Raw genomic sequence first — 24,540 nt, forward strand, 5'->3', positions numbered from 1 at the left:
GATTTAATTCTTCATGTTAACATCTTGTTTTTTAAGGCGAGAGTGGACCGGATATACGTCCGACATATTTAGATTATTACAAGAATGATCACACCATTATTGAGTTCAATTTTCTCAAACACCTCAATTCTTCTATTGTATTTTTATTTTTTACTCTAAAAATCATAAATGTATAAATTATATAAAAGTCTTACAGAATTTATATCAGGAATTATATACAAACACAAGAGGTCGTGACTCATGAAGCTTCTTGCTTATTTAGTCTCACAAAATTCCTTAGTGGCTTAATTAGTGCATGCAATATCTGCACCATCGAAAACCAAAACTGTGTGTTGTATTTATTTAACATGGTGTCGAACAAAAAAAATAAAATAAAGATCTTATTTTCACTTTACATCCCAAATTAGGGTACCCTGTTTTCTTGATAATAAACATTTGCTTGCAGCAGTTTACAGATTGAGGCGTCTAAGTATCTTTCAGAAAATTTTCGGCTTAGTCATGAGCTCAAACATACCAGTTTGTAAAAGTGAAGTTGACGTGCGATATTCATCTTTATCACAATCTACATTGGAAACCTTTTATTCGGAGCCGTATTTCCGACTCTCCTTTAACATTTCTACGACTTTTGTCACGGAAAATATTTTTATAAATCCTTTTCTAGATACACATATATCATAAATAACGGAATATTATTACATGTCATCGTGAGAACTAATGGTGTTTTCTGATCTAAATAGAAAAAACCTAATTCCATTAGAATAAAGGGAACAAACGGCACAACATTTATAACCAATACAAGATGAAACATTAGTATTGTGAAGATTATTCTTTTAATTTTTATTTTCAAGGATTTTTATTGAATACAAAGATTTTAATGTTTTATTCAACATAAGAAAAAAACACCCCACTTATTTCCGCTCCACAAAAGTGAAGTCGACATATCATTTTCATTGAAATCTACAATGGAATGCGACTTATTTGGAATCTAGCGTATTTTCAATTCCCTTCTAATATTACTATAACTTTTGTCATGGAAGGATGAGCGATAAGATTCAGTTGTATACACCATTGAAAAAAAAACTATGCTTATTTATTTTTGTTATTTCATTTTCTTCTTGAGTAGCATCCTCTATCAAGATATTGTTCCCCTGGTTCAATTATTTGTAAATCCACGACTGGAAATATAATTTGCTTATGTTATCTTATCTGATAAATTTTTCAAAAAAATTCTTCCACCTGCAATTTCGATTAACAACATTCCAAAACTATATACGTCTGAATTACATGAGCCATTTCTGATATTTATATAGAATAACTATGGGGTCGTGTATCATATAGTGTCATTGGCTCCTGTAAACTAAAACGACGAACTCCGATATATTTCTGATATTTTGTGATTCTCCATTAGTTGAGCGACGAACTCCGATACATTCATACTAATTAAACTAAAACGATGCAACAATCCGTGAGAATCACGCCCATGGATGTTCCCTGTTTCAGCGGTGAACATTCTGTAAACTTTCTCCCAGAAAGTCAACGTCGAATCGTCTACATTACTCATGACAACATCTTCTGTGTGAAAAACAAATGCTCTACAAATAGCTAAATCCTCTTGTTGAGTGAATCTAACACCACGAACTCTGGGAGGCATTTTTGTAGATGATTTGAGAGTGAATAATGTGTAGAATATGTGCATTTAGAGTTGAAATGAGGAGTATTTATAGAACTCAAAAATTATAGCCCTTAGATCACAAGAGTTTTCAGCCGTCCAGATTCAGCTGTTGGCGCTTTTATGTAAAACTCAGCGCTTTAAGGAAGAACGTCGACACATGAAACAAGAAAAGGCGTGGCAAGGAGAAGCGCCAGCGTTTTTGGCTCAAACGCCAGCGTTGGTGCCAATCTCGCGCCGACCTTTCATCAAGAAGGCGCTACATGTTTTAAATCAATGAACAAACCAACAAATTTGTTGGTTTTAATATCCATTTTTCATATTTGTTGAGTCCATAGTGGGAGCAAAATGAACAAACTTCAAGTTTATTCATTCCATAGGAACTGCTCTTAGTTTAGTTTTTATTTTTTCTTGTAACAAAAGAAAAATTGCTAATAACTTTTACGAAACCTATTTCTGCTTTTGGAAGAGTTGCAAAGTTTGAAGTTCAATCTGGGGTGGTGAGTAGGGACGGAGCCTGTTGAGAAAGCATAGTTTGCATCTGCAGACCCACCCAACTAAATTATAAGCCTAATATTTCTAAGCCTGTTTATCTTACTTGCACCTCCTGGTAAATTTTTGAGTTCCCCTTAATCAGACGTCTGGCTCCAGGCAATCTCAGTCAGATATTGTCCAATCCAGAAAAAACAAAACAAATATAGCATGCTAAAAAAAGGGGTTATCACAATTAGCATGATTGCTAAAGGGATTATCACAATTAGCAGTGGGTACCATTTCATATGTGACAAAAGAGTTACGTCTGATCCTAACTGTTGGATGATCACTCAAATTGTACCCCTGCTAATCCTAGTAACTCTTTTAGCAATCATGGTAATGGGGTCTAAGTTATAAAAACTGGTACAAAAAAAAATGTCAGATGTATGACCTAAATATTAAAAAAAAAAACAATATACACACCATATTTAACTTAATTAAAATGATTCGTAATTCGATAACCATACTAGAACATCTATTAAAATGCGGAAAAAAATTTCGTGGCCTCCGGCCGCTTATCAAATGTATGCGTTGATTTCTATCATATGAATTTTGCTCCCCACATGAAAAAAATGTCCGGCTTCAACACTAGTTCTATACGACATTAGTTAGTAGAATTCTTATACTTTTTCTTGTAAAGCAAAAAAGAAATTGCTTATGACTTCTAAGAAGTGAAAACTACAGGGAGACCCATTTTTCAGTTTTTTTCCACCGTGAAACCCACGGGCGGAGAAGTTCAAGTGCGCACCCATTTTTGGTGTAAAAATTCCCTGGAAACCCATTATTTTCTAAAATCATATTTCCTCGAGAATTTTTTTTTTTTCCATAGAGAGGAGGAAAGAACAGGAGTTTCCCATCTATGTCGTCTTCCATGGATGCCGTTGTATTGAGAAGAAGAGGAAAAAGATTATTAGCTGCTCCATTCAATGGAGTAATCGAGATTTTGTGATTCTTTACAGTTTCATCATCATCTTCCTTCATAATGTGAATGTCCTAGTTATGCATTTACTGTCTTATAACATCAACAACCATCTGCTTCTCTTGTTTACTGGTGGAAAGGTCATATAAAAATAGAAGTGCATTTAGGATTGAATAATTATTCTTTGAGTTTGTTTTCTCGGATGACCGCGCTTGGATGGACAGCTGATCATTATACATATCCTTTTGTTCTTAAAGCTTGCAGTGAGATTTCTGATATTCGTAGAGGTAGAATTGTTGATGCTGTTATTTGTAATAATGGGTTTGAGTCGAATGTATTTGTTTGTAGTTCTTTGGTGGCAATGTATGCCAGGTGGTGCGTTAGAAGAATCTCGGAAGATGTTCGATGAAATGTGTCATAGGGGTGTGACTGATAAATTCTCATGTAATTCAATTGTTGCTGCTTAGTAATCTGGGGACTCAGATGAAGCTTTGATGTTGTTCGAGAGAATGACGAGAAGTGTTAAGCTTTGGCCTGACGTGGTGAGTTTGGTTAACATTCTTCCTGCTTTTTCAATCTTTTTATTAAGTGTCTAGTTCCGAGTACAAATGGGTGAGATGGCATAAAAGGAACCAAGTTCATTTGTTAGTAGTTGGATAAACGACTCGTGTAGCATAAAAGGGAGGGAGATAGTGCATTTGTTGATCACCTCAAACGGGTAGTTGAACCGTGGACTTAGATTATAAGTATGTTGATCTGTGGGGCAATTAGGTCCTGTAGTTCATAGTTAGGATCAGTTGTACGTATTCTGGTCCTATTTGGATTCCTCGTATCATTTTTCCAGTTCTTTTTATGAGAGGAGTTGATATTGGCTCATATTTATGTAAGTTCTTTTACTGCAAATCCTTTAATCTCCTAGAATATGTAAATTCGGGGTTTAAGGTTTTGGTGGTGGTGTTGGGTGGTGAGGACACCTTGTTATGATGTTCTCTGGCTTAATTATGTCTTAATGGTTGGAACTGAATCAATAATATCATAATGGTGTTGGCGTTGGTCATAATGGTTGAATAATTTTGTTACGCAGCTTCGAAAATGGTTGCATAACCTATTATGCATCTACGAAAATTGTTGCATAACTTGTTATGCAGTCCATAAAATGGTTCAATAACACGTTATGCAATTATTATTGTAGGTGGATGACAAGTTATGCAGCCTTTTTTTTTTGTATAACTTGTTATGCAGTACAGAGAATGGTTGCATAACACGTTATGCGCGTAGCTACATTTTGTTAGTATTGAAACCAACAAAAAAAAAGGTTGCATAACACGTTATGCACCTATAATAATATTTGCGTAACATGTTATGCAGTCAAGAAAATGGGTGCATAACCTGATATGCATCCGTAAATATGGATGCATACTGCATTATGCATCAATTTTTTTTATGTACGCACTAAAATCAACCAAAACAATGGTTACATAACTTGTTATAGATGCATAACTTTGTTATCCAAATGCATAATTTGTTATGCAGTGAAAAAATGGTTGGATAATTCGTTATGCGTCTGCAGAATGTGTTATGCATCTTTTTTGGTGGATGCATAATGGTTATGTATCAAGTTTTCGAAAATTTTGCCAAAAATGATGATCACCTCCGATTTTTTCGTAAAAAAGAAAATTTTGATATTCTTGTTTGTACTCGTTGCGTAGCTCTCTTAAAAAGATTTCCAATGATATAAAATTTGTAAAATTCCAAGGCGCGGATTTTTAGATATGTTATATCCAAGTTGCGTTGTCAATTATACCCCTGATGCATAACCCGTCATGCGGATGCATAATCCGCGTCATGCAGACATTTTTAACGATTTCATATAATTATGGGTGTCACGGTACTAAAAATTAATTGTGGGCCTGGCAATGAGAATATTTTTTTTTGGGCCTCCCCCTAATTTTCCCTTCTAAGAAGATTTTGGGCATACCAAAATCTTTCTAGGCATACAAAGTAATAGTCCTAACTTGGGTGACCTTATAAGGGGTACCCTATGGGTAGTCCAATTACCTATATACCCTTAAATCTCTTAAATTACTAACAAACACAAAATCAGTTTCATTCCAACCTTTCTTCTTTCTCATCTCCTCTGCCGCTCACCGAACCTCCTCTCTATTTATTTTTTCATCCACCATCGCCGAAATTGATTATCGTCGATTCGTGAAAAGTTATTTGACGATTCTAGAAAAGTTAATCGAACCTCCTCTCTATTCGTGAAAAGTTAATTGATAATCGTCGATTTATGATACAAAAACCTAAAATTAAGTTTAGATTTGCGCCGAACTGTTCTTGAAATTGAACCCTGAAAGTGCATATGAACGACTCGGCTTAAAATGCATATCAGTTTTGAGCCGAACTACAAAGAAAATCACAAGGTTAAATACTACAAAGGGAAATTAATAGTTATGTTCGGCCTATACGATAATCATATTTTGTGCCGAACCATGAACATATAGAGGTTTTGGCTTATACAATATTCTCAATATGTGCCGAACCGTTAATAATGATATGTTCGGCTCATACGATAATCATATTTTGTGCTGAACCATGAACATATAGAGGTTTTGGCTTACACGATATTCTCAATATGTGCCGAACCGTTAATAATAATATGTTCGGCTCATACGATTTTCAATATATAAGCCGAACCACTGACAATTTTTATTCCAAAACTCTCAGGAGGAGGTTCGGCTTTCTATTAAACTTTCATACAAGCCGAACTAGTGTCTAGCAAATGGGTTGGAAGTGGAAAATATTTGTTTGGCGCATACTGTAAACAGTTTCAGCGAGCCGAACCGTTCATCAATTGGTTGGTTAGGCTCATAGATTTAAGCCGAACCTCAACCTGGTTCGCCGAACCATAAAGAAATTAACCATTGGAAATCATTGTTGTAGTTGATGTGTATTTTCCTAGGTTTTTTAGACGAATTATGACCCTCCTCATCCTCCATTGAACCAAGACGAAATTTTTTCTCACTTTCTCCTTCTCTTTCTCAATCAAAACTTTGATATTTTTTTTTTTCCCAAATTTTTTCATCTAAACAACCTTTATAATTCTGAAAATTATCTTAATCACTAAACAAAAGTTTTAATCACTAATCCAAATTATTAACACTAATACGTAAAGGGTGAATTAGCCATTAAAAAACAATTTGGTAAAGGGGATATCTGATTTTGTTATTTCACATCCTTTTTGTCTTTATTCAGTATGCCTAGAAAGATTTTGGTATGCCCAAAATGAGGGTTCTCTAAGAAACCTACTTCTGCTTTTGGAAGAGTTGCAAAGTTTGAAGGGGCGGAGCCCGTTATGAAAGCATAATTTGCACCAGCACACCCAGCCCAATTGATTCCTAAAGCCTAACATAAGATATTGGGCTCCCAAGCCCATTTTATCTTACTTGCACCTCCTGGTAAATTTTTGGGTTCTCCTTAATCAGACATCGGACTCCGACCCTCGTGGTGACTGGTGAGTAGTCATTCAGCTTAAGATAACCAAGCTAGTTAAGACTTGAGTGCTAAAAAAGAGTTTTCTTAAGCTAAAGAAGAGAAGGGTATAGCAGATTTATATGTTCTGAATCTCAATTCAGTCACCAAGTGGTTGAGCGTTGAATGATGCCCATGGCATGAGGTTGAAATGAAAGAAAACAGACAAAGTAGTTTCATAAAACAGTAAGAAAGTTACTCTATTTTGGCTATACACATTGGGAATTGAACAACAGTATCCCAGAGTCCAGACAATGGACCTTTTTAATGTAAGTTATCACTACTTAAATCTATTTAGTCTATTTACATTTTCGCCAAACTGCATTAACATTATGACTTGCTCAAGTCTTGGGGTTGTGTAGTTGTTGTTTCAGGCATCGATTTACAGTCAATCCGTAGTGCTGTCAACCAAGCATCCACCTGCAGTATCACCCATTGAAAGCTTTAGTTCCACTGGTATATTTTGATGTAAATGCTGAATAACTGAAAGAAGATCAGTGGTACTAATGTAAGCCTACCTGTATCTGAGATGGACTTGAGCACTCAAAGCGTAGTCCCTGGCGAGTTAACATATAAAATGGATATCTTGTCTGCTCATCTTCTTCTCTTATGAAGCTTGGAAGCGGACCGACTTCAACAATATCAGACAGTAGAGTGGAATCTTGTGGGCTAAAGTCTGCAACAAATAAACGATACATGACTCATGAACCGAACTTGGCAGCATGCCTTACTGGCCATTAGAAAATGGAGGCCAGAATGCCGAAATCTGCATATGGTAATTTTGCCAGGGTGATAGCTAATAGTCTTATGCGCGGAAACTTGACTATCCCGTTACCTGTAGACCGTAAATAGAAAAAGATGCATGGACCGTGCAGAACGAGAAAACGAGGAAGCCAGTCGTCAACCTCAGCATCATCTAGGGGAGGTGGCTCTCCTGGTAATGCTGTCCATCTCTGCCAAAACAACAAAAGAAAAATCATCAGTTCAGCACGCTTTTTGCACACAGCGGGGGGATTTTTAAGAGGGAAATAGTCATTACGGTTCGGATAAACAAATAGCCAGCCAGGCGCGCAGACCTCAAAATTTCATCAATTTGTTCCAATCTGAAAAGGAGATAAGAGTCCAGGTCAAAAACAAAAGTTATACAAGATGAACCATACAGGTATGGCTGGTCAAAACAATTAAGTTATACAAACAAACAAACAATTTAGAAGCAGTCGTTCTTACTGAGCTTTCAGGTGGGCTTCTCTTTCTTCTAAATCAACGATTTCAGTTCGAAGGGATTCTACTTGTGCAGCAGTTAGTTCCACCTAAAAAACATAGATATTACTTGAATAAACAAAACATTGGAATGTCATTGACTGCTACAGGAGAGCAGAAAGTACGGAATGCAACAATGTTGTCGTACCTTCTCCTGACTACCACTTCCCCAAGGAAGACCAGGTAAACTAAACAATCTTAACATAGATGCAGCTTTCATCAACTTTCTTCTAGAACTAGAACGACTCTGGGACCTATAATTCAGAAGTTCTCCATGAGCCATCACAGCAGATAAAAACATCTTAAACCAAGTGCATAAAAATTGAGACAGAACAACAACTTAAAGACAAGAAGTATGACCTGATAGAGTGATCAATCTTCAAAGTACGATCCGCAATTGGTGTTGAAACTTCAAAGTGATCCTTAAATACCTTTACATTCCCATAAAGACTATCATCCATTAAGTTAGTTTCCAAATCCCAGGACTAAACATGAGTTCCACTAGGTTTAACTCAACTTCGGTTTGCTGCCACACGAAAATGTCTCTTGAACACCTTCAAAAAACACACAAACAATATCCATAATCAAAACCAGATTGTAGTTCTGTAGTTTGGACTAAAAGGGTGAATGTGTAATGCTTTGTTTCCTAGTTCAACCATAGTGCTTATAAGTACACACTATTACTATACGCTGAATCACCGCCCACGACCCATAGACCAACTTCAAATTCATGGCGACATAGTAGTCTTTATTACAGCATAAACCTAATAAGACACCATAAAATTTCAAAACCCATTCGATCGACGTCTTTAAACAGACATTCATCGAAGATCACTACTAGTAATTGTAAACATCCATTGATAAACTTGAAAATTATGTCAAAATTCAACAGAAACACTTCTACTTTACCAATTTGATATTTTAGCTCAAAACTAAAAGAAACCCAGATCATGAAATTACTTGTTGATCAATAATTCAGCAGAAACAAATAGTCATATGACATCAATCATAATAAGATTAAATACATGGGATTTAAAAAAAAAAAAAAAAAAAAAAAAAAAAAAAAAAAAAAAAAAAAAAAAAAAAAAAAAAAAAAAAAAAAAAAAAAAAGGATGTTGATACTGAAATCAAAGAACTACGGTTTGATGTACATGTGATTAGTTAAAGGAATTTATGTAAGTACTAGTTAACAATTGAGTTTACCTGGTTTCGATTTGATGCAGCCTTTTGGAGTTCTAGAAAGAGAGAGATTACAGGGAATTCGTTGTTTGTTCGCGGAAAAAAAAAGAAAAAGATTTTGACCAATTACAGAGTGTTTGTGTTTGTTTGAGTCTACCTGTAAAATTGAGTACAGATACTTATATTGTTTTTTTGTCGAAATGGCATAAATACCCCTCTTAAATCATTGTCTCCTTGCTTGCTGGAGCATGTTAATTGGTCAGTCTATACTGCAGTCCAGATCGGATTTTTGGATATTCACACGGTTGACTTTTTCCTGCCTTCTTCCCGGAATACTAGTCGGAATTGGAAGTGATTCCTATTGAGAAGTGATATCTCCGACTCTAATTTGCTTTCAAAGGACAAACAAGATATTTTTAAAAGGATGCATCATACATGTAAGTGTGCCACTTCCAATTCAGTGTTTTTGTGAATTTTAACAAAAAAGTATTTGGACTGTCTGGCTTCATCCATAACGCAAATTGAACCTTATCCATAAGTGGATGTTGTCCGCTAAACAAGCCTCACCAGATGCCAGAAGAAAAGCCAGAAGCAAAATATTTTTTCTTCACAAAAAATTAACATTTTTGTTATTAGAAGTCATTTAGAAATCGTGTACCCAAATTAATTTTTGATTTTTTTATTTCTATAAGTCAAAAATCAAACTTATGAGATGATATCTAAAAGGTACTCTGATTTCTTAAACGATTTGGGTGGAGATAGATTTATTTTTTTTCCCGTTAATCTTAATTTCAAGAAAATATAATAATGGGGGAAAGAAAATCGTAGAACCAGTTGACCCATCCAATTTCACATCCCTGGGCCATTGCACGTTATTTGCGTAGGAGAGAAGTGGCTGATTTCACTTCTACTAGATTTGTGCCCGTGCTACGCACCGGACATTTATTTTATTTTTAACTTGGTGTAGACTTCCCCTGCCCCGTGGCGATGCAGTTTTGATTTGGTGTGTGCGGAGCTTCGCCACGCCCCATGACAATGTAGTTTTGATTTGGTTTGACGGGGCAAATACACTAAATAGGTAGAGAAAAGATAAGAAAATATGTGCAGATTTTTTTTGTTTTTGTAGAAAATATGTATTTTTTTAATTTGGAAAAAAAAATCCTAATATAGTAGGTAGTCGACTTCCGAATTGAATTTGGACGTTCTATAAACAAACACGGTAAGTTAAGTTTTCTTTTTGAAGTTAACTTTTGATTTTAGTCTAAAGATACGCCAAACTCAAAAAAACAATAATAACTCTTTCCCATAAACGGATGAAGTAGATAATCACAATACCCAGGTCTTACTTAGGTTCTATATCGGATTCAGTTTTACCCCTTACCACTAACACTATCCATAATTTTTGTCTTTAAAATAGTTATGACATAGTCAGTTTCATTTTATGAATTCCAAAGCCTCCTACGGACGGAAATATTCCTCCATCAAGGGAAGTCATTGCAAATTAACTTTTAGGCTCCTATCGTAACGGTTCCTTTGTTTTGTAATGTCTGGCTTCCGGTAATATTAAGTCATTTGGTGAGTTTCCCACGTTCTTGATTATCACCGCTCTTTCACTGTTTCGCAACCTGTGTCGGTGGAAATTCACTTGCATTCCCAATGTTAATTAGTCAAATGTTTTCTCCTTCCGTTAGGAAACTAAGGCCACCAGCATAGTGCTACGTACTCCCTCCCTCCCGATTTACTTGACGTGGTAGAGTTTTTCACGGGGATTAGGAAATACCATAGAAAATAAAAAAAATTCCAATTCTACCCATATTAATTCTTTTTAAAATTTTAAATGACTAGTTTTAGTTTCTAGATTTTAGAAAAAGTTATCAATTCCCTAGTAATTTACTTGGGATATACTACCAAACTAGAGTAGATTTAAAATTAGAGTATTGATTACAATAAAAATTAATGATATTGTATGATTCCAAAGGAAGGCAAATCAGTGAGAATATGAGGAAAATACTAAAACTATCATCTATTTTGGAACATAAAAAAAACCCTAAAACATCAGGTAAAATGGAACGGAGGAAATATATAACAGAAACTTCCTCCGTTGTACTCTTAGAGATTGAACTGTCCAGGCTTTAGCTCTTAGTGCTCGAGTAGTATTGAAATTGCTTACAACACGTTCATCATCAATATATAATCCAAGGTCCTTATATATATAAAATCCTAGCAATGCAGATGTTTAAGCCTTGTTTTTCAAAGTTGAAGCATCAAAATTTCTGCTACACATTTCTTCCCCTCATCATAGAAAGTCCCGACACCAATTGTATCCTGCATTGTACCAGTTCTTCCAGCTAATTCATGAACGTTGTTCTTTCAGGAAGCACAACCAAGGAAAGTCGTTAAAGAGATTTTTACAAACACTTATATGTTAGTATGGAAACTATACAGAGCAACGGAAAAGATACAGACCTTTTGTGCGAGGCACTGTTGTCAATGGATCTTTTTGTTTCACCCTTTGTCTTCCGTTTATCTCCATCTTTGTTGCATTACAGTATAATTTTTTTCTTTGTAAATATCATTGTGCTGAAGTCTTACGAATCTTAATGGTGTTGTGCCTTTATATACATTATTAGGTTTTCCTTTTATGCTAAAATTAGTTTCCTAACATAGTCACGTTTTCTAATTCAAGTTTTCACGGTTTCAATTCCAAATTAAATTTGTTTTTATTTATCCCAATCATACGTTGCCAAGTGTCCTAACGAAAACTCTCGTTTAACAAAACTCAAAAAAAGGCATATTTCGGCCAATAAAAAATTAGGGTTTTATTTGTCTAGGACTTTAAGTCTTTAGTTAATAAGGATGACCATATTATTATCAATCTAACTAACAAAATGCATAACCAACCGAGAACAATTTTGTATGAGAAATAACAAAGAATGGTTGGTCCGGTCGGAACAGTTCTGCATGAGAAGTAACAGCTTGGATGTATTGTTGCAAAGTGACATTTTCTATTCTGGTTTACTTACCAAGAGGTCACGTATGGTGGGATTAGTTTTTAATCCTATCCTCTTCTTGAGAGGACGAGGTGTACTAAATTTTATGAGAAGTTACCCATATAATGCATTCAGTAACGAGAATTGTTTTGTATTATACGGAACGGTAACAGTAACCATAGGAAATTGCTGTCATCAAGAAAGATCATATTGTTTTATTAAACAAACAAAATACACTTAAAGTAAGTCCGCTGATTAAAGTGACAAATAATCACAAATTTTACTCTTATAAGCTGTTTTCACTTATCCTTCCTGACCAAGGAGTTTTTCACTTCAACCAGGCTTCCGCGATTCCGTGTAACTCCTGCATGGGCGATCGTCAGTTGCGCTCGTTTAAGCCACGTTTCAGATTTTACTCGTGGGGCCTCCTTGCAAAAGGAAACGCAGCCTTGGGTTGGGGTTGCTCATCAGACGTTGCCTGCGATTCTGCTTAGCTCGAGGACCGTAGTATCGCCTATAAGAGGCTTTTATTTGTAAAATATAGGAAAAAATATCGTTTGGTCCTTTTTTAGGTGGGTTCATGTCTGTTTGGTCCATGATTATTTAAAAATATAAAACAGACAAAAATACCCTTCTATGTTAATTTTTACTTATTTTTTTGTAGCAGTTCATTCTGTGTGATGAACCATCAAAGTTCATTCTTACAAATGAAAACCTAATAAAAATCAAATTAAATCACATATGAACGAACTTCATTATTTTCATTATAAAATTCTACACAAATTTCATTACTAAGAACAAACCAGAGTTCATTTCTGGAATGAACTCCTCATAAAACTTATATAAACCAGAGTTCATTTCTGGAATGAACTCCTGATAAAAACCTATATAAATCAGAGTTCATTTCTAGAATGAACTCCTGATAAAAACCTATATAAACGATTATGTTCATCAACAACAGAGTTCATGCCAAAAATGAAGTTCATTTCAGTAATGAAGTTCATTCCAGAGATGAAGTTCATCTTAAGCAACAACAGCAACAACAAAACGCATAAATCTTCATCTTCAACAACAGCAGCAGATTTCTAGGGTTTGACGAGTTCATCTCCATCATCATCTCCAATCGCAGCAACATCAAGAAAACCAAAAAACCTAATTAAATCTTCAACAATAGCAGATCTATCTTGAGTTCGTCTTCATCTTCATCACCAATCACAGCAAACACCAAGAAAAACAAAAACCTAATTAAATCTTCAACAACAACAGATCTATCTTTGACAACAACAACAGTAGTAGAAGATGACTTCGTTCCATCAAGAAAACACATCAAAATCTTCCCACATGAATTCATTCAAAAACAAAATATGATAGCTTAAATTCATAAGTTTTAATCTACTTAATTAATTCACCTAAACTCAATTAACTAAGATAATTGATAAGGGGAAAGCCACTTTTACTAAATGGAAAGCTGGACCTGGGGTGGATTAATAAAAAATAAAATCCCCATTAATGGATTCTTAATTTTTGATCAGATGTATCTGACTTGATAAAACCACATACCCAAAAACTCCAAATTCAATGATAATGACAATTCTGATTTTAACTTGATGTAATTAAATGTGATGAATGAATCATTCAGGTACAAAATCATAATGATTCTGAGATCACATCTAAAATGATCTAAGGATAAGATTTTTACTTGATTTTTTGTTTTGTTTCGGAATGATTCATCATGGACGGAATGAGAAAATCACAAGCATGTACAATATGCTATGGCCTAGCTTTCTCCTCAAAAAGAATTGGCTTAGTTTGCTACTGTTTTTACATCCATAGAATTGATCATATCGATAAAAAGGCCAATGAAGATTAATCTGGAAAATAATAAGAACCCAAATGCTAAAGTGTGTTTAAATTAACTTCTTCAGTTAAAATCGTTGAATATTCACCAAGTCTGATTAAAACCAAGTTGATATCGATATAAGAACCTAACTAACATTGCTCTTACAGTATAGGTTAACTAGATAGATAGAAGTCATTAGTTGTCCAGCGAATGTCATACAGAGTTATTGAGATTAGTATCTGGTGATTCATGTGATTCCCATGCATTAAGGAGTAGTGAAAGTTGACTGACCAAAGGCCGCAACTATATATAAGCATGTAGCAAGAGGTGCTATGTATTCTACCATTCATAATAATATTAATCACAGGAGAATAAATTTTAATTATCAACGAGAACACATGGAGAAGAAGAATTTGCTGGTAATTATGCTTTTTGTTCTCTGTGTTTCTGTCAATTGTCGGGAATGTGACAATTTAGGTGAGGGTTGCGCATTAATTTACCCCAATAATCATCGTTCGATGCCATTCATTTCTGAAGTGATTATGATGTGTATTGCTAATAAGATAACGGAAATGTTGTTGGTAGGGCTGCACATGGGTCGGTTTGGGTCGGTTTTGGCCTCACCCACCATTCAACCCACTGATGACGGGTAACAGAAGTTGTCTCCCGCAACCGACCCAACATCACAATGGGTCGGTTTTCACCCGACCCACATTACGACGGGTGTTGGTCGGGTGGGTGGCGGGTTACCCACCATAAAATAAAATAAACATTACAAATTTACAATAATACAGTTACAGTTACTGACAAGGTGTTTACTTAAAAGTGTTTACATAATAAAAATCCAGAGAAGCAAGAAGTTGATGCAAAATTGCAAACTCCAAAGTGATAAAGCTAACAATAACAAGAACAGAGTTCAATTGTTCAAATCTCAAAAGATAAATGAGTGCATTACTATTGAGTATTGCCTACTATACTAAAGCCAAAGATCATATAAAGCGACCAGCAACGACCAATAGAAAAAGATGTGGATGTTTTACCTCCGAATGCGCTGAAAGCCTGAAATAAAACGAAGTATGTAAATTAGTTACAATAAGAAAGATGAAACAGACAAACAATGAACTCAGAAAGATCAAGCTACTGACAATGACCCTTGGCGTCATTACCTTGTCTAAGCCAATAGGAATCAATCATCTATGACGATGGAAGAAGAAGCAAGGTCACCAAATAGCTCTGCATCCATTGTGACAAGCAAACACCCACATTGTACGGATGATTTACAGAACATCAACAAACTCAAATATCATTTCATATTTCCAATAAAGTATACCAAACACATTATGAGACAGTCCCCCTTCACCAAGAAGAGAATCAAGCTTCATTCATAATAAAGTCAGAACTAGTGAAGCTATCGATATTACGTGATTAACACAACTTCGAAAGTTAACATGACCAACATCAAAAGATAAATAACAAAGCTGAATTACTTGTAAACTAAAGTGTGTGGCCAAGTTGTGGCTTTATTGCCGTCTTCAAGACTCAAACTTAGAAACCACACCAACCTAAAGTAATCAAAGACATGCCAACACCATCAAAGCCAATGCAGAGGAAACAACAACAATTTATGGAAACCTATATCTTTGGCATCATCAACAACAACGCTAGCTCATTCAATACTAGTTATAACAACTAAATACAGAGACAAAATCAAGCCAATCTTGAAAAGCATGCTAACTAAATCATTGTTGATGACTGGCATATGTCTGTTTCAGTAGACAAAGTAATCAATGAACCTTTATTTTTCAATTCCAAGACTTTCGGTCTTCTTCAGTTCTAATCAATGAACCATGCGCACAGGATCTAGCACACGAACATTTCCATATCTGTAACAAAAAAAAAAAAAATCAATGAATCAAAAAACAAGCAATTCATCACACCCTAATTGAAATCACCATTATAAGTACTCAAATTACATAAAGAAGTTAAACCCCAAACTGAAATTAAAAAACAACACCCTAAACTAGGGCCGCACAAAACCGACTCAACACACCCACCCAACTCACACCCGCCTGAAATTACCCACACCCGACCCAACCCACCTAGGAGCGGGTCGACTATGGGTCACAACATCAAAACCCATTGTATGGTAGATCGACTGTGGGTGACAACTTCCCTCATCCGACCCAACCCACCCACCCACTTAATTATTTTTAAGTTAATTCTAAACCTTAGATTACCTATCCTAGATGAACCGCATCCGTTGAAGTAATGATATATAATGCCATAACCCTAATCATCGCTAACTTCTCTTCAGTTCCCTTGAATCCCTTCAGCGACAGCTTCTTCTCTCCCTCTCAGACTCAGTGTCTTTTCTTCACTTTCTCTTCGCTTTGTAAATCAAATCACAGCATCACCAGCAACAATCAAAAAATTACAAGTTTACAGCGGTTGCTAGTCTTACCTTCCGTTATTGGTTTGCTGCTGGTGATGTCGGTGATCCACAAAGCGAATCTGATTTGAGAGATGAGAAGGGTTTCGTGAAAAATGGAGTCTGACTGTTTGAGAAGGAGAGAAGAGGCGGAAGAGAAGGGTTTCGTGAAAAATGCGATTAGGTTAGGTCTTTTATTTCATCTCTTCAACGGCTGCGATTTATTCTAGGTTAGAATTAGATAATCTAAGGGTCAGGAATAGTTTTGGGCGGGTGGGTGGGTTGGTTCGGGTGACGGAAGTTTCTACCCGCAACCGACCCAACATACGGTGGTGGGTTCTCGCGTGCCTCTCCCATAGTCGACCCATGCCTATGTGGGTTGAATCGGGTGCGGGTATTTTTCGGCGGGTGCGGGTTGGGACGGTTATGTGCAGCCCTAGTTGTTGGATATACGGTCACAGGTAAAAAACAATTCTTAAATCGACCCCAAAATTAGCTTTTTTCCCTTAGTAAACGTGGCTTCCCCCTAACAGTTATCTTAATTAACCTAATCAGAATTTTAAGTGTTAATTAAACAAGGATATATTAGGCATTTAGAAAATACAAGGTTAAGGGGTGGCTTGGTTTTTACTTCAAAATGACCCGATTTAGGTATATACCCCAACGAAGCCAGGTTTTTTAATGAGTGGTACACCTGTCGTTGGATGGATCTTTGGACTGTTTGAGCAGACCACATCCATAGGATATACGTGGATTTTGTGAAAGCATGAAGATTGGTATAAACCAGTTGACTGACCATCGGCGAGTTCACATGAATCCCAATCATCGAAGAATGGCAATTTCTCACAGTGCAAAACAATTTTCGTATATTCTCCTTTTCGACGGAAACGCGATGTTGGTTGATGATGATTCATGGCTGTCGGAGATTGCATATCTTTCAGTTTTCACATCACCGGACCCGTCGAAGAAATGACATAGAAATTAAAAAAATCCCAAAGTGCAATTCGTGCTCGTCTCTGTTCTGATTATTCGTATCGAAAAAGAAAGGAAATTATAAAATAAAATAATTCTTGGGGTATCATAATCATTCAAGAAAAACTTAGGCGAAATCCGAAGAGGAAAGGGAAAAAAGAGGGGTAGTTATGACATAAAAATACGCCTAGAGAGAGAAACAAAAACAGATCCCTTTCTTCTTCTTCATCGTCCCAACTCCTCTCTGCAACTACAATCATCTTCAAACCCTAGCCTTTCTCCAAAGACTTTTCCCGCCAATTCAACTTCCAATCATTCAATCCAACCTCTAATTCCATCTCTGTTCTTCTTCGTTCTCTCGTTGAAGAACAGACCCAACAAAAAAAAATTAGCGACAGTTTTATTATTTTCTTATTCTTCTTAATTAGGTCTTAATAGTTGACAACTGACTTGAATTTGTCTTCTGTGTGATGATTCAAGAGAATGGTTGAGTTAGAAGACGAGGAATTCAGATTCTGATTAAATTGAATTTTTTTAAGGGAACCCTAGAATTTGGGTCCTCAAATTTCGAGCAAGATGATAATTAAAAAGGCATTGAAAACCAAAATGCCGATTCTGAAACGGTGTAAAACTGAAGAAGACGATGATGAATTCGCCAGAAGACAACAACAACACCGGAGTAAGAAACGGAAGACGACGATGAATGGTGGTTATTGTGCGCTTGATCTGCTTGGTGATATTGCTTTTAGTAGAGCTGCATTTAATTACAATGGATTCCGTGGGAGATTTCCCGAGGATAATGATGATGATGAATTCGAAGAAATTATTCGAATACGGAGAAGACAAGAAGAAGAAGAAGAAGAAGAAGAAGAAGAGGAGGAAGACGAGGAAGAAGAGAATGTTGTTAATGTCAATGGAAATGGTCGTGTGAAGCATTATCAACACCAGCAGCGGCAGAAAGTGGTGGCAGCAGCAGCAGCTCAACTAGTTCGTCCGCCACTAGTTAAAACATCAAGAGGAAGAGTTCAGGTACTTCCTTCTCGTTTTAATGATTCAGTTCTTGATCCATGGAAGAAAGATAAAGAAACAAATGCACCACCCATTGAACAAGAACAAGAAGAAGATGAACACGAACAACAACAACTAAGAGGAGTTATTCCTACAATTAAAAAGGAAAAATCATCAATGTTTAGTAGTTATAGTAAGAGTAGAAACATTATTAACAACAGATTGATTGCTAAGAAACAGTTTAGTAAATTGGAGAAACATGGTAGTAGTAACGGTTATAATAATTGTCCTACTAAGTATGTCACGTCGTATCGAGACGAGGAAGAAGAGGATGTAAAGCAGCATAGTTATTTGGGGTATAACAAGTTTGCTGGTATGAGGAAGTACACGAGTTCACGTAGTAAGGTGATTTATGAGCCAAGGGGAGTGAGTGAAGATGAGGATCATAAGGATGTGTTGATAAGGAGATTTGACGACAATGCAGTGGATGATGGGAAGGGGGATTCGGATTTTGTCGCAGGGGATGTAGTTTGGGCGAAGTCAGGGAAATATCCTGCTTGGCCTGCTATTGTGATTGATCCAGCATTGCAAGCTCCTAAAAAGGTTCTGAGCATGTATGTTCATGGAACTACTTGTGTTATGTTCTTTGGCTACTCCGGGAACGGGAGAGATAGAGTAAGTAAATTACTTGGCATCATATTTTCTTTTTCCCGTTTCAAACCTAAAATTAGCTTTGTTTCGTTTTGTTGGAATTGTGTCTGAATTATGTACCCATTATTGATGAGCAAGCAGGAATATGCATGGGTGAAACGCTTGATGCTTTTTCCTTTCATTGAGTATGTAGACAGGTGTGTGGTTTACTCTCTCTTCCCTTCTGGTTTTTTAGTCTTTGGCTTAATTGCAACTTGGGGTTCGGTATGGAGATGTGTATTTTGTAATATTTGGTTTTCTATCAGATTTCAAGGGCAGACCCAATTACACAAGAGCAAGCCTACTGATCTTCGGAATGCGATAGAGGAGGCTTTTCTAGCAGTGCATGGTTTTGTAGAGTTGCCAACGATTCAGCTTGACACGGTGTCTTGGCAGTCAGGTTACCATCCTTCAATATCCAATGGGAAGATCGAAGGAACAACAACTGATTCTGATCGATATCGGGGATATCACTCTCATACCGAGGTAAGTGGACGATCAGTCCTCTTTTCGTTTTCTCTTTCTTCTTTTTTCCCCAAAGCAACACTGTAGGTGCTAAACTTAACATACGTGGAACACTAGGTTTTCTTGCGCTTAGTTTGTCTTGTTTTCTTTCGTCTTTTAGTAATAGTCGTACCTTTTGTTTCCCGATTATGATGAAAGTAGTTATGGTTGAGCATCTGTTATCCAATGAAGATGGTAGCAAATCTAGGCTTGTAGCTTGTCTTGGGGTTCTTAGGTAGATTTCAGAATGTAAATAACAGATGAGAGTTTACATTGTGAAATAGACCTTCTTCCTACTTTTGTGTTGAAGGAACTGAAACAAGAGACAACCTAAAGAAGGATTATGTCTTCCATAAGGATAATGTAGTCAATAGTCCTTAGAACATACCAGTTGTATTGTTGGTACTTCCTGTGCGTTTTAAATGTGACCATTTGGATCTGGTGTTTTTCAATGTGGTTGCAGCTACCGAAGTCCAAACAATGTTGTGGCGTATGCAGGAGGTTATTGAATCATTCAGACGGTGTTAGTTGGGTGAGACCATATAAAAAATTAATCTCTATTCTCACTGACATAAGCTATATGATCAATATTACTGATGATTTTTCACCGATTTAGGTACGTTGTAATGGATGTAAACTTCGGGTTCATGCGGAGTGTGACAAAACATCTACAATCCTTATGAAGGTGATTCTATAATTCATTGCTGTGACGTTGCGAAATTTCATAGTTGCCCTCTTTTCCACATTTCTATTCTCTGAGTACAATGGGGTTTTTGAGTTAATTCTTTTTTTCCCTTTTGTTAAAGGATTCGGAAACCTCTAATTATTACTGCCCCGATTGCAAAGCGAAGTTCAATTTCGACCTATCAGATTCTGAAAGATATCGGCCAAAAATGAGGTACTTCTCCACCGTTCTCTTTGCTATATCTGGTTTGACTTCCTTGGTAATTGCATACACTGTTTGGTAGTTGTTTTCCTTCATATTTCATCCCTGATTAAGCTATTGTGCTGGTTACAGATCTAACAAACAGAATATCCCATTAATGCCGCCAAGCAAGATAGCTGTTGTTTGCATTGGTGTGGAAGGGACATACTTTCCTAGTCTACATTTGTAAGTGTCAAACTCATCCAATTACATTCTCTATGATTTCAAGTGGATGATGTGAGGTTCTCGGCATTATTTATTTGTTTAATTGTTCACCTTTTCTTGCAGAGTTGAATGCAAGTGTGGTTATTGTGGATCAGAGAAGCAGACACTTATGGAATGGAAGAAGCATATAGGTTCAAAAAATAAAAATTGGAAGAAGAGTGTTAAAGTGAAGGGTTCGATGTTATCACTTGAACAATGGGTTAGTAATTGAAGTTTATTTTACATATAGTAGTAGAGGATATGTTCGTGGCACATGTTATTTGAGGAGAACATGTCACATATAAGTACCACTAGGGATGCAGTGATGACTTTGGATCACTGACAATTCTATCTATAATCTTCTGGTCAAGAGATTAACAGTCGCCATCCTATTTGTGAATGTTTCAGATGCTGCAGATTTCTGAGTATCATGAACGTGGTCTGTTTTCTGCAAATCCCCCTAAAAAACCTTCTATGAAGTCAAGAAGGCAAAAGCTTCTATCGTTTTTGCAAGGTTAGCTTTCTCTACCTGGAAACAAATTTTTAGTTGAAGTGTTTATTCCTGTATATGTGGCTTGCAAGAACATAATCATGACAATTGTACGCTTTCGTAATCACAGAAAAGTATGAACCCGTTCATGCGAAATGGACAACAGAAAGGTGTGCAGTTTGCAGATGGGTGGAAGATTATGATTACAATAAAATTATCATATGCAACAGGTACTTATATTATTAACTTTCTTACCACTTGCCTGGCGAGTATCTTGGTGTGTGGTATACAATATTTTTTTTTCCAAACAGTATCAAACTTTATCAAATGTTTTCCAGGTGCCAAATCGCAGTTCACCAAGAATGCTATGGAGCAAGAAATATTCAGGACTTCACGTCATGGGTTTGCAGAGCATGTGAAGAACCTGATGTAAAAAGGGAGTGTTGCCTTTGCCCTGTAAAAGGTGTGTGGATTTCTTGATTCTGATGAACTGCAGTGACTTTTATCTTTTTAATTATGTAAATTATTAGCTCATGAATTTCATGTGCGAAGGACGAATGATTGCTTGTATAAGTTATTGAATATTTTTCTTCTTCAGGGGGTGCTCTAAAACCAACTGATATCAAGACATTGTGGGTTCATGTAACGTGTGCTTGGTTCCAACCAGAAGTTTCTTTTGCTAGTGATGAAATAATGGAGCCTGCACTTGGAATCTTGAGTATTCCATCTAATAATTTTGTGAAGGTAAACATTTTGTGCATTATTGTACACCATTGACCTTTTTTGTCCTTTTTTGACCAGTTTATTATTATTAATCTTGTTCTGTTGATGTTGCTGGGTTCATGTTAATAAATGGGTGTTTTTCCTCTTCTGCCGTGGATCTGTAGGTATGTGTGATTTGTCAGCAAATGCATGGTTCGTGCACACAATGTTACAAGTGCTCCACTTATTATCACACTATGTGTGCTTCGAGGGCAGGATATCGTATGGAGGTAAATCATTCGAAGAACAGTTGTTTATAATATGTTAACATTGATCCTCTTTGTTATTTCGTGATCTGATTCTAGTTCTTTGGTTTGACTAACAGTTGCATTGCGAAGAGGTAAAAGGGAAACAGATCACAAAGATGGTCTCATATTGTGCTTTTCACAAGTAAGATATATTTGTCTTTTCGATCCTATTGATAGTTTTAAAAAGTGAAAAATAGTTGGATTAGCGAACGAGGCCACTCAATTTTGGTATTTTTCGCTCCTTCAGGGCTCCAAATCCAGATAATGCTTTGGTTATTCAGACTCCATCAGGAGTTTTCAATACAAAAAGCTTGCTTCAAAAGAAGCAAACTGGCACAAGGCTAATTTCTTCTAAGGCGAAGATAGAAGAAGTCCCAGAAGATCCAATAGCAGAAGAAACCGATCACCAAGATCCATTTTCTGCTGCAAGGTGTAGAGTTTTCCAAAAAACAAAAAACAAGGTACATAAATCATACACAGTAGAAATCAATAAATAACTATGAAAAGGAAAACCCATCATTGTCTTACTTTTATATCGGTCTTATTTGATCATAACTTCTTTGACTTCATCTTTATAGAGAATACCTGGAGTCCGACGAGAAGCAATAGCACATCGACTAATAGGACCTTGTCGTCATTCTTTAGAAGTGATACAGTGCCTGAGAACAGCTAAGGTAATTGTTTTTTCTTACTTTGTAGTTGTACAATAAATTGGCGGCAAACTGAGAACATAAATGTCCCTTTTTTATTACAGGAGCAACAGGATAATAAGTCCTTTTCCACTTTTAAGGATCGCCTTCGCCATTTACAGGTGAATAGCTGCTCCCTGGTGTTGATGTTTTTCTTTCTTGCTTACCATATTCACTTTTCTCATCGTATTAACTAACTTCTATACGTTGATACAGAAAACTGAGCACGAGAAGGTTTGCTTCGGTAGATCTGGAATTCATGGATGGGGCCTCTTTGCGCGTCAAAATATCCAAGAAGGAGATATGGTATTCTTTGACTGCAACATTTTGCTAGGACTTTATTTTCCTTCTGTCGGATTGAAGTTTCTTGACCATTAAATCAATTCTGGAGAAACTGTTGCTCATCGTGTGTGAATTTCCGCGCATGTGATTAGGTCATTGAGTATCGTGGGGAGATGATGAGGCGAAGTGTTGCAGATTTGAGAGAGAAACAGTACGCAAGAGAAGGCAAAGACTGTTATGTGAGTCCTGTTTCTATTAGTTTCATCTTATGTGCTATCTCGTTTGTTTTGTAACCAACTGAATTTGGTTTTGCAGCTGTTTAAAATCAGCGAAGAAGTTGTGGTCGATGCAACTGATAAAGGGAATATCGCACGCTTGATTAACCACTCAGTAAGTTCACTTTTCTGCGGCGCTTCTGACCTTTTCAAGATTGGTCGGCCAGGCTTTTAGTTATATGCGTAAATGCAACCTAAATTTTGGCATTTGTCTTCCCAATTCTATTCAAGTTTCTAAACAGCTCTACTTTTCTTTCTGCAGTGCATGCCAAACTGTTATGCGAGGATCATGAGTGTTGGGGATGATGAGAGTAGGATTGTACTTATCGCCAAGACAAATGTTTCGGCTGGTGACGAGCTAACGTATATACTCCTTCACTCCAACTTTCTTTTGTCACCGCATCATCTTTTCTTCCTTCTTTATATCTTAACAATGGTGATTTGCCCAAATAACTTGATTTATTGTTTAACAGATACGACTACTTGTTTGATCCGGACGAGTCTGACGACTGCAAAGTTCCCTGCCTCTGTAAATCAGCAAACTGCCGGAAATACATGAATTAACAACAACATGCACAGTCAAAAACAAGAACAGAAAGTAAAATTGTTTCTCCACATGGAGCCCCCCCACTGACAGACATCATTTGTCACTCACTCACCACACAGGACAAGATCGATCTCAACAGTTTTTAAAGAGATTATTGATGCTCTGGTAAATCAATCAATAAACCCCAAGTTTGGCGCGCGCGGTGTTGATGTAAATCACATCATCGTACAGGGAGAATCTCACATCTTCTTCTTCTTCTTTGTAATTTGTCCCAATCCCCCATTTAAGTAAATTAGTTTGAAAATTCTTGTAAATTACAATCTTGGAATATCATAAATGAGATATCTAATGTAGAATTCCATTTTTGTTATAGTCAAGAATTTACCTTCAGTAGTTTATTATGGACAGCCCGGCCTTGCCTTTCAGTGTAAAATTTCCATTTTTGTTAAATATTTAATATGAAGCATTTTTTTCATTATTCTTTCTATTCCATGCTTTCTATGATGATGATGAAATTCCTCAGAAGATGAATGATAATGGAGGGGGGAAACTGGCTGTTTTGGTTCTCGACGAAGTAGGTTGCATTGAAAAAGT

General features: G+C 36.4%; 2 protein-coding genes across 2 annotated transcripts; one reads left to right on the top strand and one right to left on the bottom strand.

Annotated features, from left to right (window-relative positions):
* Positions 1 to 6,768: 6,768 nt before the first annotated feature.
* LOC113323189 lies at positions 6,769 to 9,236 on the bottom strand. The gene is made up of 8 exons (XM_026571465.1): positions 9,117 to 9,236; positions 8,274 to 8,467; positions 8,062 to 8,167; positions 7,881 to 7,963; positions 7,693 to 7,756; positions 7,489 to 7,606; positions 7,172 to 7,329; positions 6,769 to 7,073 (listed from the first exon to the last, which is right to left on the bottom strand). Exons 2-8 carry the CDS (start codon positions 8,372 to 8,374, stop codon positions 6,984 to 6,986), a joined length of 720 nt encoding a protein of 239 aa, XP_026427250.1. The 5' UTR covers positions 8,375 to 8,467; positions 9,117 to 9,236; the 3' UTR covers positions 6,769 to 6,983.
* A 7,951-nt stretch (positions 9,237 to 17,187) lies between these two features.
* On the top strand, positions 17,188 to 24,424 carry LOC113321819 (histone-lysine N-methyltransferase ATX4-like). Its single transcript, XM_026569741.1, has 22 exons — positions 17,188 to 19,005; positions 19,123 to 19,178; positions 19,287 to 19,506; positions 19,988 to 20,056; positions 20,141 to 20,209; positions 20,331 to 20,422; positions 20,543 to 20,635; positions 20,738 to 20,873; positions 21,062 to 21,167; positions 21,274 to 21,373; positions 21,482 to 21,606; positions 21,742 to 21,887; positions 22,031 to 22,135; positions 22,231 to 22,295; positions 22,401 to 22,614; positions 22,732 to 22,827; positions 22,908 to 22,964; positions 23,059 to 23,148; positions 23,277 to 23,363; positions 23,440 to 23,514; positions 23,662 to 23,762; positions 23,873 to 24,424. The coding sequence occupies exons 1-22, from the start codon at positions 17,899 to 17,901 to the stop codon at positions 23,961 to 23,963; spliced, it is 3,300 nt and encodes a 1,099-aa protein (XP_026425526.1). The 5' UTR covers positions 17,188 to 17,898; the 3' UTR covers positions 23,964 to 24,424.
* The last annotated feature ends 116 nt before the right edge of the window (positions 24,425 to 24,540 follow it).

This window comes from Papaver somniferum, chromosome 11 (assembly GCF_003573695.1).
Source record: "Papaver somniferum cultivar HN1 chromosome 11, ASM357369v1, whole genome shotgun sequence".
Taxonomy (NCBI): Eukaryota; Viridiplantae; Streptophyta; class Magnoliopsida; order Ranunculales; family Papaveraceae; genus Papaver; species Papaver somniferum.